At 44.3% G+C, this 18,943-nt stretch overlaps 1 protein-coding gene across 1 annotated transcript in view; it reads left to right on the forward strand.

The window, feature by feature from the left end:
- LOC123026353 (60 kDa lysophospholipase-like) overlaps window positions 1-18,943 on the forward strand; it is an 83,019-nt gene that overhangs the window by 41,579 nt on the left and 22,497 nt on the right. Inside the window, exons 9-12 of the mRNA XM_044435864.1 lie at window positions 486-599; window positions 5,218-5,337; window positions 7,431-7,526; window positions 9,445-9,608. Of these exons, the coding sequence (XP_044291799.1) occupies window positions 486-599; window positions 5,218-5,337; window positions 7,431-7,526; window positions 9,445-9,608 (494 nt within the window). The remainder of the gene's footprint in view (window positions 1-485; window positions 600-5,217; window positions 5,338-7,430; window positions 7,527-9,444; window positions 9,609-18,943) is intronic.

Genomic DNA, 18,943 nt, shown 5'->3' on the forward strand with positions numbered 1-18,943 from the left:
TTACATTTTGTAACCATGGCATAGGACCAGATTACTTATAGATTCATCTCTTCCCAAAGACACTTACCCAGAGCCTAAGAGAATCTTCAGAGGCTTACCTCCTAGTGAGACGAGGTGGGTCGTTACTAAGGGTAGGGCCTTTTCCGTTGTGGACCTGGCTGTGGAGCACCCATCACAGATAAGCTCACCCACACTGTGGTCTTTTTGGTGGCACCTTTTTATTTTACCAAATTGTGTGTCATCTCTTTATTTCACCAGTTTTAATTATTACTGTTTTTTAGTAATATTGGTGCTGCTGCTGGGCTTTTTGGTTTCATAACTGGTTTTAATATTATTTTTAGAAAATGATGTTACGGGTTATCATGCTGTATTTGCCTATTGGTTATTATAGCAATGTTATAAGCATGGGAATAGAACAAACATCATGCTTCGCTTGCGAAACAATTCACTGGTCAGTCAAGCTGCATTTTCTTTATTAATTGCAGACTCTCAGGGATGCAGGCGTGATCCCAGGGGCAGATATGACACCAGAAGCCGCCCTGGCCAAGCTCTCCTACGTCTTGAGCAAACCCGGACTTACCATGAACGAAAAGAGAAAGGTGAAATGTTCTGGCCTTCTGAAAAGTGTCATTTTTATTTCTTGTTAGGGCTTCTGGACAGGGCCTTTCTTTTGATGCACAGTCACCGCAGCCTGACTGGTTTTGTGTGCCAAGGTAGGCAGGCCTGGATACATGCTTCCCCTACTGCAACCTGGAAGACCTCTCCAAGGAACATAGCAAAGAGAGGGGAGCAGCTTTTGTTTTGCTCCGGGGAGAAGGGCTGCTCTTCCGGGTAAAAGAAATTAAAAAGGAACCTTAACCACAGGGCAACTTTCTTCATCCAGGGGTTCCCCAGAAGGATTGGGCTACAACTCCTGTGAAGCCCACCTGGCATGTCTAATGGTCAGCACCAGGTTGGGGGAGGCTGCCTTGGGTCACCTGAACCAACTCCTTGGATCCTGGCTCTGGACTTCCTATGAAAGTGGTTTTCTTTTTACTGTATCAAAGATGTAGTTGTTCCTTGTGTACTCGTCCCTCTACAGAAATGGAAACAGGGAAACAGGACAAGCAGGGAATCCTCAGTTCCTGAACCTCTGAGCACCTGGCCACTTGTGTTGGCAGGGGAGGGGCGTGGCTTGTGGGTTTTGCAGGTGCCCCTATCCCAGGCAAGGTCTTTCCCCCAGTCTTTGTTAACAAGCATTCATAGATTTGTATATATCCATAGAAAAAGAAAGCATATGAAACATATGCATGGAAATGTAACTTTCTAGCAATGAAACGCAAACTTCAACAAAAGCAGGCAAAATATTTAAACAAGTGTGCATTTGATTGTGATGTCTGTACAGCGCCTATTCAAGTATAGGAATCATGGAAATTCATCAGCCTGTGGGCATTATAGGAGACGATGATTTATCCATCCAATGTAGTGATACCCCTTCCAAGTTGCTCACCACTGGGACCATAGGTCTAGCCTTGAAGTAAGGCGACTGATGAACAAGGATCCTGGGATGTGGACCTTCTTTGCGTAGGCACCTGGGATACATGCCCGAGTGAGTGGGAGGACTGTGGGAGAAGAAAGGGAGGATAACCATGGTGAGCCTGGTCATCTGTTAGGTGCATCATGGATGGTCCACAAACAACCCACACGGTGTAGCTATTTGCAGGGTGTCTTGGAGTGACATACAAGCTTGACCACTGTGTCATCTGCTGGTTCTGCGTCTCCCGCTAATGGGAGAAATGGCAATCTTAATGCTGGAATCTCCAGCATATGACCTCATTGCGGCGTGGTGGGTGGGGAGAATGTCTCAGGTGTTCTCAGTTTGGTGCTTTTGTCCAAAGCCAAGAATGTGGGAGGCAGAGAAGGTACTTAAGTGCACAGACCTTTGTACATCCTTACGTGCTGCATCAAAAGTATTAACCTCGAGGTTATCTTACCATTCCCTTTACTGTCCAGTTGAATTCTGGGAAGGACTTGTATGTGCTGTTTACAGATTCTGTGTGCCTGATGATAACTGGATGAGCTTTGGACCACCACCTGGAATCCCATCACCACCTCCACCCCCACCCCTGACCCAATGACGCTCAGCTGCTGCTGTATTTTAGATTAAACTGCAAAAATGAAATCTAAGTTAAGAGTATGATTTCTTCCTCATAGTAACTAGATGCAGAATTACTGCTAAAGAATAACTGCACTTGGACTGAAACATCAAGTGTGTGTGTGTGTGTGTGTGTGTGTCGGGAGGGGTGACTGCATGCAACTTTCCCTACTATGTGGGAACATGCCTCTCCGCAGCAAACCAGCCTCAAACCTCCGCTAGAAAAGAGCAATGAAACACTCCCAGTTTGCACACCTGCAATGTTTTCTTTTTCCGCTTTGTTTTTAAGGCATGCCTAAACAAAATGAAACCTGCTTTAGTTTTTTTTTCCACAGTACTCCTCACTTTCTTTAACTTTGTACAGCCACGTTTCCAGATGGCTATCACTGGAGATCTGTATTCCCAGACTCTCTCGAGTAACGGAGCAGATGCGCAGGGCAGAAGCGAGGAAGGCCAAAGTCCAGAGAGACCCATCATGTGCATGTGCAAAAGTGCAGGAGTGCAGCAGGGCAGGCCATTGTTCTTTGGGAAACGGGGCGCCCTGCACAGCCCCAGGACCACCAGGGTTTGGACACACCTCTTGCCATGCTTTCTCGAGCACCCAAGAGACCCCTGCGAATCGCCGGACCGAACATCAGTGATCCCAGCAGGGCCAGCCCGTGAGGCTCTGGTCTGGCACCTGCAGCCTCGAGGGCCTCCATCAGCCACTTGTTTCCTTTCTGAGGATCAGCTGATGAGCTGTGCAGGATCAGACCGAGGGCCCATCCAGTCCAGCATGCACAATAGCCAGCCTGCTGTCCATGGGATCCCACGAGCAGGATATGAATACAACAGAACTGTCCTGCCCATGTTCCCCAGCCAACTCTTGGTAGCCTTCTCCTCCATGAATTTGTCCAGTCCCCTTTGAAGGCCATCCAAATTGGTGGCCATCCTAATTCTTGTGGCAATGAATTCCATAGTTTAATCACGTGTTGTGTGAATTCCTTTGATCTGACCTGAATCTCCCACCAATCACCTTCATGGGATGACTCTGGGTTCTAATATTATGGGAGAGGGAAAAATATGTCCCTCTTCACTTTCTCCACCCCATGCCTAATTCTGTATACCTCTATCATTTATCCCTTTACACCTTTTTTTCTAAAGTAAACAGTCTCAGCTGTTGAACCTGTTCCTCATGGGAGAGTGAATCCAACTTGTTGATCATTTTTGTTGCTGTTCTTTGAACTTTTTCCATCTCTGCAAGGCACTTTTTAGGTGCAGTGACCAGAAATTTCTGCAGTACTCTAGTGCAATCACACCATAGATTTGTATAAGGGCAGAACGATCTTGGTAGTTTTATTTCCAATGTTTTTCCTGAAAATGGAGTTTGCCTTTCCCCCAGCAACTGCATACTTGGTTGACTTTTTCATAAGTTATCAACCAAAACCCCCAAATCCCTTTCTTGTCACTGGCAACTCAGATCCCATCAGATCCCATACAGAAGAGATTGGATGCGACGCAGAGCCAAGATTCAGTTGTATCTGCTACCTTTATCTCCACAGAGTGTTCATGGGCCCATGTGGGTCCAGAGGCATGCCAGGAAAATGAAGGTAGTCAGAGCAACTGGGTGTTGATTCCACAAAACAACCCCCCTCCCCCGTTCTAAAGGAGATAAAGTGTTAGCACTGTCACCCATGAAGATGGGGAAGAGGGAATGTGCATGGGGTGCAAAGGCCACCAGGAGTTGGGAATGGCTGGTTCTTTCTTCTTCCTTTAACTCTCCCATCTTTTTACAAAGACATGGCTGGTCTTCCAACCATGCTGGACAGGCTGTGTAAAAAGTTCCCTTTTTCAAAAGAATGGCGAGCGATCCAACCCACTGTTTTCCTTTCTGCTCCTTACTATGTGGCCATCAATTCGGATGGCTTTAAAAAGGGATTGGGCAAATTCATAAAGGAGAAGACTTTTGATGGCTACTAGTCCTGATGGCTGCATGTTTTCCTTGTGGTAGTACGACTATGAACTTCAGTTGCTGGGGAACTTGTGTTTTGTTTATGGGCTTGTTTGTAGGTTTTCTGTGGGCATCTATGGGTGTTGTAGGCTTTCTGTGGACTGGAGAAGATAGACCTTAGTCTGATCCAGTGTGGTTCTTAGATTCTTAAGAGAGAGGGTCATTGCAGTGTCAGTGGCAGAAAGCCAGGGCCATCCGGGGACAGGGAAGAAGCTTGGTCTGCAGAGCACCCAAGATGCACAAGGTGAAAGCGTCTAGTCCAAGGCCTCCTCAGTTCTAGCAGCTCCACCAACCTAACCACAATTCCTGTTTTTTAAGGACTGCTAAAGTGATATAAAACCAATAATGAATCTGTTATGGAGTTAATACTGTATTTAGAACTGCCACCAGTTTCACAGGAGCTAATCTTCAAAGTAAGGTTTACATAAAATTGAATGTGTATTGGCATATAGGATCTTTTTACAAGACAAGAACTCTAATTCTAGATTGGCCTGTACAATATGAGACTCGTGGGATTTTTACACTAGAAAATTATTTTAGGGTGGGGGGAAGCTTGAAACTTTTGTTTACCTACTGCAAAGAAGCTAATATCACAAAGAGGCCTCTGTGGATTTTTCTAAAAAACATTTTTTTGGAACTCCTACACAAAATAGCAATTTCAGGAGTCTTCTGCCGTATGCAAGATTTGATTACTCAAACCTTTAATAAATCTACATTAATAAAATATTCAGTGACGTTGTTTGATTGTTCATCTTGTGGTCTAATTTAGCCATTCCACTATGTGGACCAAGCTGGAATGAGGCTAGGAAAATTTCAGGCCCTGGCACTGACGGTTCTCATCTGCTGCATTCAGTTTCACTTCTATGGAATCTCAGCTTGTTTTTGCATACAAACCAGAAATCATGGTTTAGAACAAAGTCTGGTTAGATTAACAAGCCAGTATCATAAACCATGGTTTGTAGTTGACTTCTTTTGAAACTGCCGCACACACACATTCACATTCACAGAATGAAAGCCTATTCAGGTCTTGTCAACTTTGGATTCTCTTATTTGATTCTCAGTTTGCTTTTCTCTTTCTTTTTGTCTCCTTCAGATGCTGAGTGAGAATCTGAGAGGAGAGATGACTGTTGTGCCCATCAAAACCCAGACCACCCTCCAAAATAGCAAGTTTATCCAGGAGATTGCAAAATATCTCTGCATCAGCTCCAAGGAGGTACTTGTTCAAAATGAGACTTGTTTAAGCAAAAACCCTATTGCAAAAGTTAAAGGTTTGTATCCAGATGTGTTTGCTTTCCCTCCCCCTTGCAAACCCTCCCAAACCTCCTGCAAAGGAACATTTGCAGAACAGTTATGGAGTAGGTTTGAGAGACTGCAAGGGAGTGGGGAATCATCAGGATGGCAGCCAGTAATGAGCAGGCTCCCCCAGGGCTCTGTCCTGGGACTGATCCTGTTCAGTCTTTTCATCAATGATCTGGAAGAGGGAATGACCAGTCTGCTGATCAAATTCGCAGATGATACTAAAACGGGAACAGTGGCCACAACTGAGGAGCAGGTATTCCAGATCCAAAAGGATGTGGACGGATCATGGAAGTGGGCAGGGGGCAACAGGATGGCATTCAATGCAGATAAGTGCAAGATCTTGCACTTGGGGCATAGGAATGGGTGTCATAAGTACAGGTTAGGGGACAAGTGGCTGGAAAGCAGCACTTGTGAAAGGGATCTTGGGGTACTGGTTGACTGCAGGCTAAACATGAGCCAGCAGTGGGACATGGCCATTAAGAGGGTGAATGCCACCTTTGGATGCATGGCCAGAAGCACAGCTTCTAGATTGATAGACTGCCACTCGGTACGACTCTGGTGTGCCTGCAAATGGAGTACTGAGTTCAGTTCTGGGTGCCACATTACAAGAAAGATATACCTAGGTTAGAGTCCATGCAGCGTAGGGCCACAAGGATGGTGGCCGGATTGCAGGGGAAGCTGTATGAGGTGAAACTGAGAGAACTGGGTCTTTTCAGCCTGGAGGAGAGGAGACTCCAAGGGGATCTGTTGGCAACATATAGGTATGTGAGGGAATGTCACATGGAGGTGGAAAAGACCTGTTCTCCTCTGCGGAGGAGGGCAGGACACACTCCAACAGAACCAAGCTCAAGGAACCAAGGTTCGATTTGAATGCCAAGAAGTACTTCCTGACAGTTAGGACCCCGAGGGTATGGAATGGGCTTCCATGGGAGGTGGTTGAAGCCCCATCAGTGAGGGTGTTTAAGATAGGCTGGGCATGCACATGATAGGCATGTCATGAGCAGAGCCGGCTGAGACCAGGGGTCAGCCTAGATGGCCCAGGAGGCCCCTTCTGACTCGCTCTGTTTCTGTGTTTCTCTGAAAAGGAAAGGGAAACCAACCCCCAGTGAATGAATGGAAGTCCCCTTGACCAAGATTGGATAGAATCCAGCAAAGAAGAATGTTTTTAAAATCTGGGGTTAATCTGCACAGGCCATGAGTGTAAAATAATTTTTCACTATTTATCTAAAGGAGCGCCTATGTCCATATTTGCCTTCCCGCCCCTTGAGATCGGCGGCAGAGGCCCTCCTCCAGGAACCCTCCATGAAAGATATTAGGAGGGTGAGTACCCAGAGGAGGGCCTTCTCTGCGGTGGCACCCCAATTATAGAATGTGCTTCCCAGAGAGGTCTGCCTGGTGCCGTCGTTATTTGTTTTTCGGCGCCAGGCCAAGACCTTTTTATTTAAACGTTATTTTAATTGATTGCTGATTTATTTATTGGTTTTAAATTATTATGCCAGGTTGTTTCCAGTTTTTTATGTATTTGTATTGATACTTATTTGTTGGAAGCCGCCCCGAGGCTTATGCAAATGGAGCGGCATACAAGAATTCGAAACAAACAAACTAGTAAATATTTCAAGGTCCCTAAGTTCATGTATTTTTTATTTTTAAAAGGTAACATATTAAAAATGCCATTTCATGTGCATTCAAGACAGGTTAAAGCAAAATCGCTCCAATTAACCTTTAAGTATTGCAGAAGCAACTGCATTTGATAACTGGACTACAGGAGAGAGGACCCATGTTCTCCTCAAACTGGAAGGGATAAAAAAGGCCATGCAGCTGAAACTCTTGTTGCAGAACATGCGTACCACAGACCACTGCGGGCCAGAACAAGAGAGCAGGTGTTTTATAGCAGGTGCTTCAACATAAGTGTCTTCTTGCAAGCAAAATCAAACCGCGAAGGCAGGATTAGAAAGGAAGCCGTGAAGTGTGTATGTGTGTCACTAATCATTCATTTTGTTTCCTCAGGAACTATCAGCTGTTCGGGATGCTTTGATTCCTCCTTTGGCTTGTGTGGCTGCAAAAAATGGTGACTTGGATACCCTAAAAGCCTTACAGAACATGGTAAAATCCCCCTCTTTGGTATATTTTGAACAATCAGACATATCTTGAGGATGCACAAGCCCCACCCGCTGTGGGCATCCCAAGTGCATTTTGGATATTTTCTGAAGTAGCAGAAGGAGAATAAAAAACTCCAAGCAGTCTTTCAATAGCGAAAAACAATTGCAGGGAGTGATTTTGATGCATTTGAAACACTCCAAAAGGTACAACAGATTAAAACTAGAAACAGTCTTGAATGACTGTCAACCCCTATATTTTCAAAGGGAGCACAGCTGTCCTTCCCCCCCCCCCAAGAGATCTTATTGTGCACTGTTGTTGGTTTATCAACCTCATTATATCTGCATAGTGCTTCCTCCACATCATTTTAAGACTTGGACGACTGCAGACTTTTCCCTCTATTGCTCACAGCCCCGTCACATCTTTTTGCTTAAAATCCACCCTGCAGAATCATTCTGGTGAAGTCCAAACCTTGCTCATGACTTTACGTTCACCTTAGGAAAGTGATCACCGTCCTTTTGCTTTTGGATATTGGTAGGGACTTATCGGGACTGCAGGTGGCGCAGTGGTTTAAACCGCTGTGCTGCTGGGCTGGTTGATCAAAAGGTCACTGGTTCGAATCTGCACAACGGGGTGAGTTCCCGTTGCTCCGTCCCAGCTCCTGCCAACCTTGCAGCTCGAAAGCATGCAAATGCAAGTAGATAAAAAGGCGCCACTTCGGTGGGCAGGTAACAGCGTTCCATGCACTTCGGTGGTTAGTCCTGCCGGCCACATGACCACAGAGACTGTCTGCGGACAACGCTGGCTCCCTCGGCCAGGAAACGGAGATGAGCACCGCCCCCTAGAGTCAGGCATGGCTGGACTTAACGTCCAGGGGAAACCTTTACCTTTACCTTTTAGGGACTTATCAGATTGTTATCTGATGTAATGTCCATCAGTAAAGGGCTTGCTTAAATGAAAGCAAGGAGAAGAACAGGATCACATTTTCCCGAGTCCCAGTTTTTCATAAGATCTCTACAGCTGTAGGTGTCTGTCAATGTGCAACGGACCCCATAAAAGCAAGGAACGCTGTGTGTGTGTGAAGTCTTGTGTGCACACATCTGTACATACGCAACTGAGGGCCCTTTTCAGAGTTCATTATGAGTAAGAGGTGAGTGGTTGTGTGCACTGCAACCCCAACCTTAATGCTTCCCCTCCACACATTCACTAAGGTCTGAAGAAGATTCCTCTGACAGAGGCTTTCTCCATACTGGATTATTGGATTTTATCTGGGCAGGGCGGCTTATTTTATATTGTTATTTTTGTATTTTTAATTTTGATGTTTATATTTTTAATTTAATGTTATTTATTTTTAACTTATTGTTGTAAGCCGCCCCAAGGCATATGGGGCGGCATAAAAATGTTTTAATAAAAATAAATAAATAAATAAAAAATAAAAATACTGCAATTTTCCTGGATTAGCATGTAGAAAGTAACTTCAAAAATGGGCCTTCCATTAATCTTGGAGATCATAAGCAGGGAGGGGCTGCTTTTTTGGCTATACTGAGCTCAATGAAAAGTGATACAATTTTATTTATTATTTATTTATTTAGAATATTTATATGCCGTCCTGTCGTGAAGGCCTCAGTACGGCTTACATAAATAAATAAAATAATACAAAAACATAATACAAATGTATTTCAGATCCACCCTGGCTGTAGATTAAAAACATATATACACCAATATTAAAAGTTATTAAAATATTGTTGGAATAAAAAGGTCTTAACCTGGTGCCGAAAAACAAATGACGATGGCGCCAGGCGGACCTCTCCCTGGAGCACATTCCATAGGCGGGGCGTCACCGCAGAGAAGGCCCTCCTCGTGTGAGACTTACTTTAGATGCATGATTGATTTTTTTCTTCTGAAGGAACTTATTTTATTGCAGGGTGGAAATTTGAGCTCTGGGGATTATGATGGCCGCACCCCACTGCACATTGCGTGCTGTGAGGGTAACTTGGAGATGGTCAGGCATCTGCTGCAATCTGGTGCAACTGTGTATGCAAAAGACCGATTGGGAGCTACTCCTCTGATGAATGCTGTCAAGTTCAGGTATTGTTTTTAAAAAGCACAATTCATGTCAAGTTGCTGGGAGAAGCTGCTGGTACCAAGTTAGACCATCCGACCATCGATCCCCATTTTGTCAGTGTGGATTGTATGGACACCTAGTTCCACTTTATGCAGTGGTTTTGGCCTGGACAGTGCCATGAAAAGGAAAGACAAGAGCCTCATGCTTCCTATTTCTTTGCATTTCTGTCTTTTCTGGAATAAACATTCCTCTCTCTCCTGCCTGGTAGATTTATAGGGCATCTTTGCATCAGGTATGTGCTGATCTCCTAGGCAAGAGGGATGGAGAATTATTTCAAGTAGATCCTTGTTGAAGAACAGGAAGCGTGAGGTTTTCATACTTCCTGTTCACTCTACAACTTCATCACATGTTCTTTGTTGGAGGTGAATTTCTCACTAAGTAAACTTAAATGTTTTTCTGGAGAACTTATTTGTAAAAGGTAAAAACCACTGTTTCCCATCTTCCTGAAGAAAAATGCCTTGACGATATCAAGACAACATTTTGGCTGTACATTGTAAGTATGTATCTGTATATACACAGGTGTTTCCCAAGTTACAAATGCTCAAGTTATGAACAACCTGTAGTTACAAACGATCTGCAAGGCAACCTATTAATTTTTAAAAATAACTGTGGAAAATAGTACCATAGAGAGGAAGGAAATGGAAGGAGAGAGAGGGAAGGCCTCCAAAGCATCACCATGGAGAGAGAGGAAGCTTGGAGGAATTTTCCAAGTTCTCACCAAGAAGGTCCACATTCTGCAGAGGCACATCTTTCTTTGAGCATTGGCTATGGACAATAAGTACAAGTGTGCAAATTTTGCATGTTACAAATATCTGGGGAGTGTTTAGTTATGGAAGAAATCTGGGAACTTGCTCATAATGCCTATATTATAGGCCATCAAGCTTATCAGTGTCATGCGAATTGTTCTATTGTTGTCGCCCTGCCCTGTTCTAGAGTATTTCCAGCGAACAAAGTTTTCTTCTTAGAGTTGCGTGGATGCCTTACTAGCTAATCAGATCTGGTCTCTGATGAGGATTTTGCACTGCAGACAGGTTGTTCTGGCTACAATCCTCTTTCAATTTAGACAGGAAGAAAGTCCTACAAGTCCCAGCATCCCCCACCAGCATGGCTTTGCTGGTGCATGCTGGGACTTGTAGGACTTTTTGCTCTCTGTGAACATGCCTTGGTTTTCCTGTCTTAGTCACTGAACATGCAGTCATAATAGTCAGCATGACAATCTGATTGCTTGTCGTTTCTACGCATGAAAAAAGGCCAGCAACCTTTTAAAATTCTTTAGAGCAAGTTAAATAAACTTGCTGGTGAACTGAGATGGCGCTTGTCCAGCACACCTATACAAGGTGTTGCCACAAACAGAAATGTGTGTGTGTGTGTGTGTTAACCACACCCTCTGACTGCCTGAGGAATTTCACATGAGTTTGTTGTTCAGATTCCTTTGCTTTACCACTCCCATAAGGAACTCCTGCTGGAGTGCTTGATCTTCTTAAACTGCTGAAAGAGGAGTTGGAAGCCATCTTTGGATTCAGGTTTGTGCTTTTGTCAGGCTGGGAGGATGAACTACATCTGTTGTCATGTCACAGAGGCGTCAGGCCCAGTCTGTCAACAGACTTCAGTGCACCACTTAAGGTGGAATTGGATTATTGGAAACCAATAGACTGACTTAGATATGGCGGTGCAGGTGCAGCATGTTTGCAGAATGAATCATACCCAGAAGCGGAATTGAGATATAGAGATATTTTTTACCAGCAGCACAGGTAGACGGAATGGTGGAAGAAAAGACTTAGTGGTCATGCAGTCCAACCTTCTATCTTCCCCTATATTGTGTTATACAGAAACATCTCTAACATGTATCTGTATATACATTTATTTTCAATATTTGTACAGCACTCCATGTCTAGACAGATTCTGCTGCAGTGAAGAATAAAATAAAACAGATGAAGAGAGACAATATTTAAAAGCACGATATTGAATCTTTGGCTGGTTAGCAAGGAGAGCTTCCCAGAACCAAGGTATCTTCGCCAGGTACAGAAAACAACAGTGTTGGAGCCTGCCTGACCTCCAGAGGCAGGGAGTTCTGTAGAAGTGGAGCCACTGCAGTGAAGGCTCTTTTCCTGGTAGCTTTTGTGGAACCATCATGAAAATGTCCTCCAATGAACCCAGTAACTGGGCAGATGGATAAGGGAAAAGACAGCCTCTCAGGTGTCCTGATCCCAATTATTTTTTTAGGACTAAGTGAATTGGCCCTTAATCTCTTGCATTCCATTTTATAATATTTACTATATCCAGCACCGACTATTATACTACACCATTGCGCAATATGATTCCAGAAATTATGTGGTGTTGGTAGCAAGGATCCTCAGTCCTGGCCTTGTTTAAGTAGCAGGTTGGTATGGGTGGAGGCACTTGTTCAGATATTTGGGCTCCAGGCTGTCTGTGGCTTTAGCAGTAAGCGCTAGCACCTTGAATTAGGCTCGCTAGTAAATAGGCAGCCAGTGTTGCTATTTCAGAACTGATGTAATGTGATTGCACTTGGGCAAACGGATCAAAATTCTAGCAGCTGAATTCTGTACCAGTTTGTTTGTTTATTTATTTATTTAGAAAATTTCTATGCTGCCCCATTCGCCGAAGCCTCGGGGCGGCTCACAAAAAATTAAAATATAATACATTGAACATATAGAACGAATTTACAATCTAAAATAAGTCACCCTGGCCACAGAATAAGATAAGGAAATAATATTAGCAATTAAAATGACATTTGAATAAAAAGGTCTTCGCCTGGCACCGAAAAACAAATAACGACTGCGCCAGGCGGACCTCTCTGTGGAGCGCATTCCATAGATTGGGCGCCACCTCAGAGAAAGCCCTCCTCCGAGTACCTACCCTCCTAATTTCCTTCACGGAGGGTTCCCGGAGAAGGGCCTCTCCTGCAGATCTCAGGGGGCGGGCGGGCATATATGGATGTAAGCGCTCCTTCAGGTAACCAGGACCCAAGCCATTTAGGGCTTTATAGGTCATCACCAACACCTTGAATTGGGCCCGGACTTCAATGGGAAGCCAATGAAGCTGACGGAGGACTTGAGTCATGTGAACGTAACACCCAGTCCCCGTCAGCAGCCTGGCAGCTCTATTTTGAACCAATTGAAGTATCCGGACCGTCTTCAAGGGTAGCCCCACGTAGAGCGCGTTACAGAAGTCAAGTCGGGGAGTCACCAACGCGTGTGTCACTGTCGCCAGGCAGTCGTACTCCAGGTAGGGGCGCAGCTGATGGATCAGCCGAAGCTGAAGGAAAGCGCTCCTCGCCACTGCTGTCACCTGAGCTTCCAATGAAAGCTCTGGGTCGAGGAGCACTCCCAAGCTGCGGACTTTGTCCCTAAGAGGGAGTGCAACCCCATTCAGGACTAGGTTCAATTCACCCTCTCCGAAGCCCAATCCGCCAACCAACAGTTGAGGGGTCCGCAGAGATTTCAAGGGAAGATATGTTACATTGTAGTAATCCTGCCTTGGAAGTTACTGAAGTATGAATCACTGAAGTGAGGTTATCCAGGAAAGGCTGCAGCTAACAAACCAGCCAAACCTGACAGAAGATGCTTCGAGCCACTGAGACTTGGAACTCAAGTTTTAATATTGGATCCAGGGCACCTCCGAGCTGTACACTTTTTCCTTGTGGGGAGTGCAGCCCCATCTGGAACTGGTGGTCCACCAGTTTCCCAAAACTGAGAACCACCTAAGCATAGGGCCTCCGCCTTGTCCACATTCGACATCACTTTATCGGTCCTTATCCAGTTCATTAAACCCAGACAATGGTTCAGCACATCCACAGCCTCACCTAATTTTGATAATGGAGAGAAACAGAGCTGGGAGTTGTCCATGTAAGCCCAGTGCAAATCTTGAAATCCCAGGCAGCCTTACCCACTGGCTCCATGTGGATGTTAAAGAGCTTGAGGGATGAGAACAAACCTTGCTGGATTCGACAACTCAAGTGCCTTGGAGTTAAACAGAAGTTCCCCAGTGCCCCTTTCTGAGAAAGATCTTTCAGGTCTAAGTGGAAGCACTGTTTCGTCTGGCCCCCAGTCCCAACCCACACAGTTAGTTCAAGAATAGATCCTTGATAATAGGATCAATATCTACCAAGAGATCAAGGAGGCTCAATGGGGACATTAGTAGTAGCAGTAGTTGTTGTAGTAATCTCATTTCTATACTGGCCAAGAGTGGCAGCTCTTTGGGTGATTCAGAACAGTTCATAAATCCAGTAAATTACAGTGAAAAATTCCAATATACCAAATTTTTAAAAGTTTAATTAAAACATATTCGATAGAAATGAGATCTGTTAAAACAGCTAACATTTGCCATCAGATGCTGGCACAAAAAAATGACAGTGTTAGTCGTAAGCAGCCCTCAGTGGGATCATTCCTTAACCGGGGGGTGGGGGGGCACCACTGAGAAGGTGCCTCTGTGCCACATGCATAAAACATGCATCAGTGTTCTTCTTTCCAAAAAAATAGAAGAGAAAGCAAGAGATGTTGGAAGAGTTGTAGGAACTGAGTGTGCATGTGAGACAGGTTGTGATTTTTGAGCAATGGCTGGCAACGCAAAGGCTTGATGCCAAGCTTGTATGGTGCATTCTAACCTTTCAAACTCTGTGATTGAGACCTTTAGAAACTATTCTGGGAAAGCAAAATAATAAGCCAGAGATTGTGTGTAGCTGTTTATACATCTGATAAATATGGCGATGTTCTCTCACCTGCAAGTCTATTCCTTTTAGAAGTTTGAAGAACATGAGAGCAACTTATTCCAAGTCTTTATCTCCATGGCCCACCTGATCTCTTCCATGCATTAGGAAATGCTTCCACCATTTGAAGTCTGTCATGTCTGGGGTAAAAGAAGAACTGAGCTGCCAAAGGCGTGAAGCCATTCAAGTTTAAGAGTGTGTTAGAACTGCATTTCTATAAATAAATAGAGGAAATAGAGAAACCAAGCTACATGTTTAACTCAAAAGCAAGTCAGAGCAGACAAGTTTCTAGAAGTCATTGGATGTCTCATTGAAATCAATGCTGATGCCTCATTGAAATCAATGGAATATGTCTGCTACGACTGACTAACATTCCCTTATGACAGATAGTGCTTGCAATTGGCATGTTCAACGCCATTACACTTATACAACTAAGTATGAAGTTGACCCACTCATTAATCTGGGCCACATGATATGGCTCAGTCATCTTGGGATATTCAGGGGTCCTAGGCAGTGAGTGTCTTGTTGTTGCCCATCTGGGTGGAGATCATCTAAAAGAGAACAATGCCCAAACAGGCCATATTCTTACTGATAGACGTAGTCTACCTCAACTTTAGCAAAGCTTTCGACAGGGTGTCCCATGACATCCTGATAAGCAAAAAGTGACTAGAAGGAAAAACTGTTAGGTGGATCCAAAATTGGCTGCTAAATCGGATACAAAGAGTGCTCATCAATGGCACCTTCTCCAACTGGGTGGAGGTAACTAGTGGGGTGCCACAGGGTTCACTCTTGGGCCCAGTGCTCTGCAACATGTTTATTAATCATTTGGATAAGGAAGTACAAGGAACAATAATCAGTTTTGCAGATGATACAAAACTGGGTGGAATAGTCAACACCCTAAAAGACAGAATGAAGATCCAGGGCGATCTTGATAAACTTGAATGCTGGGCTGAAAACAACAGAATGAGATTCACCAGAGACAAATGCCAAGTCCTCCACCTCGGAAAAAGAAGCCAAATGAAACAATACAAGATGGGGAATATGTGGCTCAACAGAACTGAAAAGGAAAAAGACCTTGGCATTATTGTGGACAACAAGCTAAATATGAGCCAACAATGTGATGCAGCTGCAAAAAGGGCAGCTGCTATTTTGGGATGTATTAATGGAAGCATTACTTCCAAATCACGAGAAGTAGTCGTTCCTTCATACTCCTCACTAGTCAGACCTCACCTGGAATACTGTGTCCAGTTCTGGTCACCAAGATTTAAGAAAGATGCAGGAAAATTAGAAAGGGTCCAGAGGAGGGCAGCAAAAATGATCAGGGTTTGGAAACACTGCCCTGTGAGGAAAGATGGAGAGAACTGGGCATGTTCAGCCTTGAGAAGAGAAGACTGAGGAGGGACTTATCGCTGTACAAGTACCTGAAAGGCTGTCACAAAGAAGAAGGTCAAGATCTCATCTTGCTGATACTAAAGTGTAGGACATGCAACAATCAAATCAAGTTGTGACAATCCAGGTTCAGGCTAGATATCAGGAAAAGTTTCCTCACTGTCAGAGCAATACAGCAGTGGAACCTGTTTCCTGGAGAGGTCGTGGTCTTTCTCATACTAGAGACATTCAGGGTTAAACTGGGCAGTCATCTGAAAGGGATGGTGTCCTGCTATAGCAGGGTGTTGGACTGATGGTTTTCATGGCTCCTTCCCACCTTACTTTTCTGTGATGATGCTTCTGCTAATTAAGAGCAGGGAAGAGATGGCAATGCCCAGGGTGATCTCAATGACAATGAATTAGGAGTTGGTATCCTAGAAGCGCTCATTGGTGCCGCCCTTTGCAGTATGGAAAGGTGAAGAACACTATCCAGACGTCTGTGGTGGTGTGGACTGTTTGCTTCTTGGTATTGCTTAAACTTCAGGCAAAGCAAGGCAAGAGACTATGAGCTAGACTGGCACCCCAATTCTCTTCCTTGCTAAAACTTAACAGTCTACAAACTCATGGAAAGTAGAGGATTGGCCATGTCAGACAAATCTAGCCACCATGGATTATTCAAGGATTCAAGGTTTAAATACCAGTTACATAATCCTGTATTAGTTGTAGGGGTTCTGTATTCAAAATACTAGCTGCATGATGCTTTGTCCCTATTTTGTGAGCCAATTCATTTGGTTAGATCTGGATGATGTCATACTTAGAGCAGACCCACTGAAATCAGCCAACGTAAGCTGCATTACTGGTTTACTGTCCATGTTTTTCAGTAGATCTGGACTGTTAGACCCGTTCTGCTTCGCATACTAAACAAGTTCTCCTTGCTGACTTCTGAGGAGAAAGGTATTCCAGACTACAGGCAGCTTGGTCACCACTTCCACATCTGTTCAGCAATGCATGCATATTCCAAAAAAAAATTGGAATTTATAGAATGCCTCTGTGGGGTTCTGCCGTTTGTACTGAAAGTGCAGTTATCCCAAGCACATGTTCTTAGAATTAAGTCTCCTTGAGTTCAATAGGGCTTATTCCCTAGCAGGAATACATAGGATTGCAGCCTGATGGCTCAAGAACAACACGGTTCATGAAATGCTGCGCCAACTTTTCCCTTTGCCAGACCTGGTATGAGTTGCCGCACAAGTGACTTGCACTTTCCTTCAACCTTTGCTAATGTTCATTTTTAGACTGCACGCTGGAATAAAAAGTAATTATGATGGTTACTACCTCTTGAAGCAGGGAGGGGGTAACTGTCTTGGATGACATGCTGTGTCTCATGGAACACTTGTGAGCGATATATTTAAGATATCAGGCAAAACATGTGTTTGTAATTGCAGGAGCAGTTAATAATACATCTCTGCTAAAGGAACAGAGGGTTGAGTAATTCTTCTATTTTTATTTTTCAGAGAAGTGAAATTGCTGTGACTGTGATTTAATACTTTTTTTCCTCTGATCAACAGAAGCAAAACAAAAACAAAAACACTTCTTTAAGAAGTCTACATTATGCAATAGGGTTTTTTTTAACCTTAGTCATGCCTGCCAACCCTTATTTATTTATTATTTAGAGTTTTTGTATGCCGTCCCATCGCATAACACCTCGGGATGGCTTACATAGATAAACAAACATAATACAAAAATACAGATTATACAAATTAAAAACCTGATTCATTCCGGCTGCAAATTAAAACCTATAGTTAATATTAAACCTTATTAAAATGTTGTTTAAATGAAAAGGTCTTAGCCTGGTGCCGAAAAACAAATAACGATGGCGCCAGGCGGATATTATGCAAGTTTGAGTGTATAGTTACCCTAGAAGCAAGCAGCAGGGAACTGTCACCAGCCCACATTCCCACATGATGTTCTGAACATGTTCTGTGACACAGCTGAGTTCTCAAGTTAGGTGTTAAGGGTGCTGGTGAAGCCCTTTTGCCTCTCAAACAAAGTTCTGGAGATGATCTTGGCCTGCGTGTGCCCGTTCAGCTGAGGCATACGTAGCTGTGGATGCAGGGACCCTGTCTGTGCTCTCCGGGGAACCTCTTTGCTGAAACACACCATCCTTGAGGAGGAGGCTGCTGCTGCTGCAAAGCAGCTGCGGCAAAACTGGACCGCTCCTCAAAGGTGTGATTTTGTGGCAGAGGAAGACTGGTCTGCACTGTGTGTCCATCCTAAAGCCGCCTGGCCCTCAACATCTCATTCTGCTCAGAAGCCGGAGTGCTGTAGCAAAGGAGTTTTGCTGCAGTGAAAATAGATTATGTAAATCAAGGCGGGGAAATGGTGACCTGCTAGAATGCTTTTGGACTACAGCTCCCATCTGCATAACAGTTGGTTATGCTGGCTTTGTCTGTTGGGACAATAGCTAGACCCTGATTTGTATATCTTACTTTCTGAAAAAAGGAGGAAGGGGAACTTCTCTCTGCTGTGAAGTTCCCCACCCCTGATATAAGCAGCTCTTCTTCAGAGCTCCTGGGTGACACTCCCTTCCTTTGTACAAATAGATGAGCACAGGCAGATGAGAGGTTAGCTGTCTGCACTGTGAATTTTCCCAGGATATGGCATTTAGTGATGCATGAGCATTTTGTCTGAGTTTGCAAATCACTTGAAAATGCCCCGTCTGCGGCCCCGAATGCAAACGAGGGTGTGTATTCTCCAAAGCTGCTTGCGCATTCCTGAACTTGATTTACAAAATATGAACTTGCAAAAGGCAGAACTTTCTCACAAAACTCAGCTTTCTCAAAAGGAGGAGCTTTTGAAAAATGCACAAATTTTCCCGTTTGATTGAAAGAAAACACATGCTGCAAATGAGAATGACAGCTGAGCCAAGCTTTGAAGAGATGCTTGGAGAATTTCGGCAAGCTCCTGCACCCCTGGTTCTCCCATCACGAATGGCCACCATTGGAAGGGAAGTCCTTTGTGGGCTTCTGGTCCGGTTCAGCGCAGGGAATTCTTGTGTCCATATGCTTGCAGTCCTACAGCTAGGTTCATAATCACGTTGCACACCTAACCCTTTTGGTAACTTGTGGGAATGTTGTGTCATGCTCATTTCCCCCAAGGTTGTATGAGGATCTGTCCTGTGTGGGCTGTGGAAGAACTTGACCTGTG

Source organism: Varanus komodoensis, unplaced genomic scaffold (assembly GCF_004798865.1).
Source record: "Varanus komodoensis strain SLA01 unplaced genomic scaffold, ASM479886v1 scaffold3, whole genome shotgun sequence".
NCBI lineage: Eukaryota > Metazoa > Chordata > Lepidosauria > Squamata > Varanidae > Varanus > Varanus komodoensis.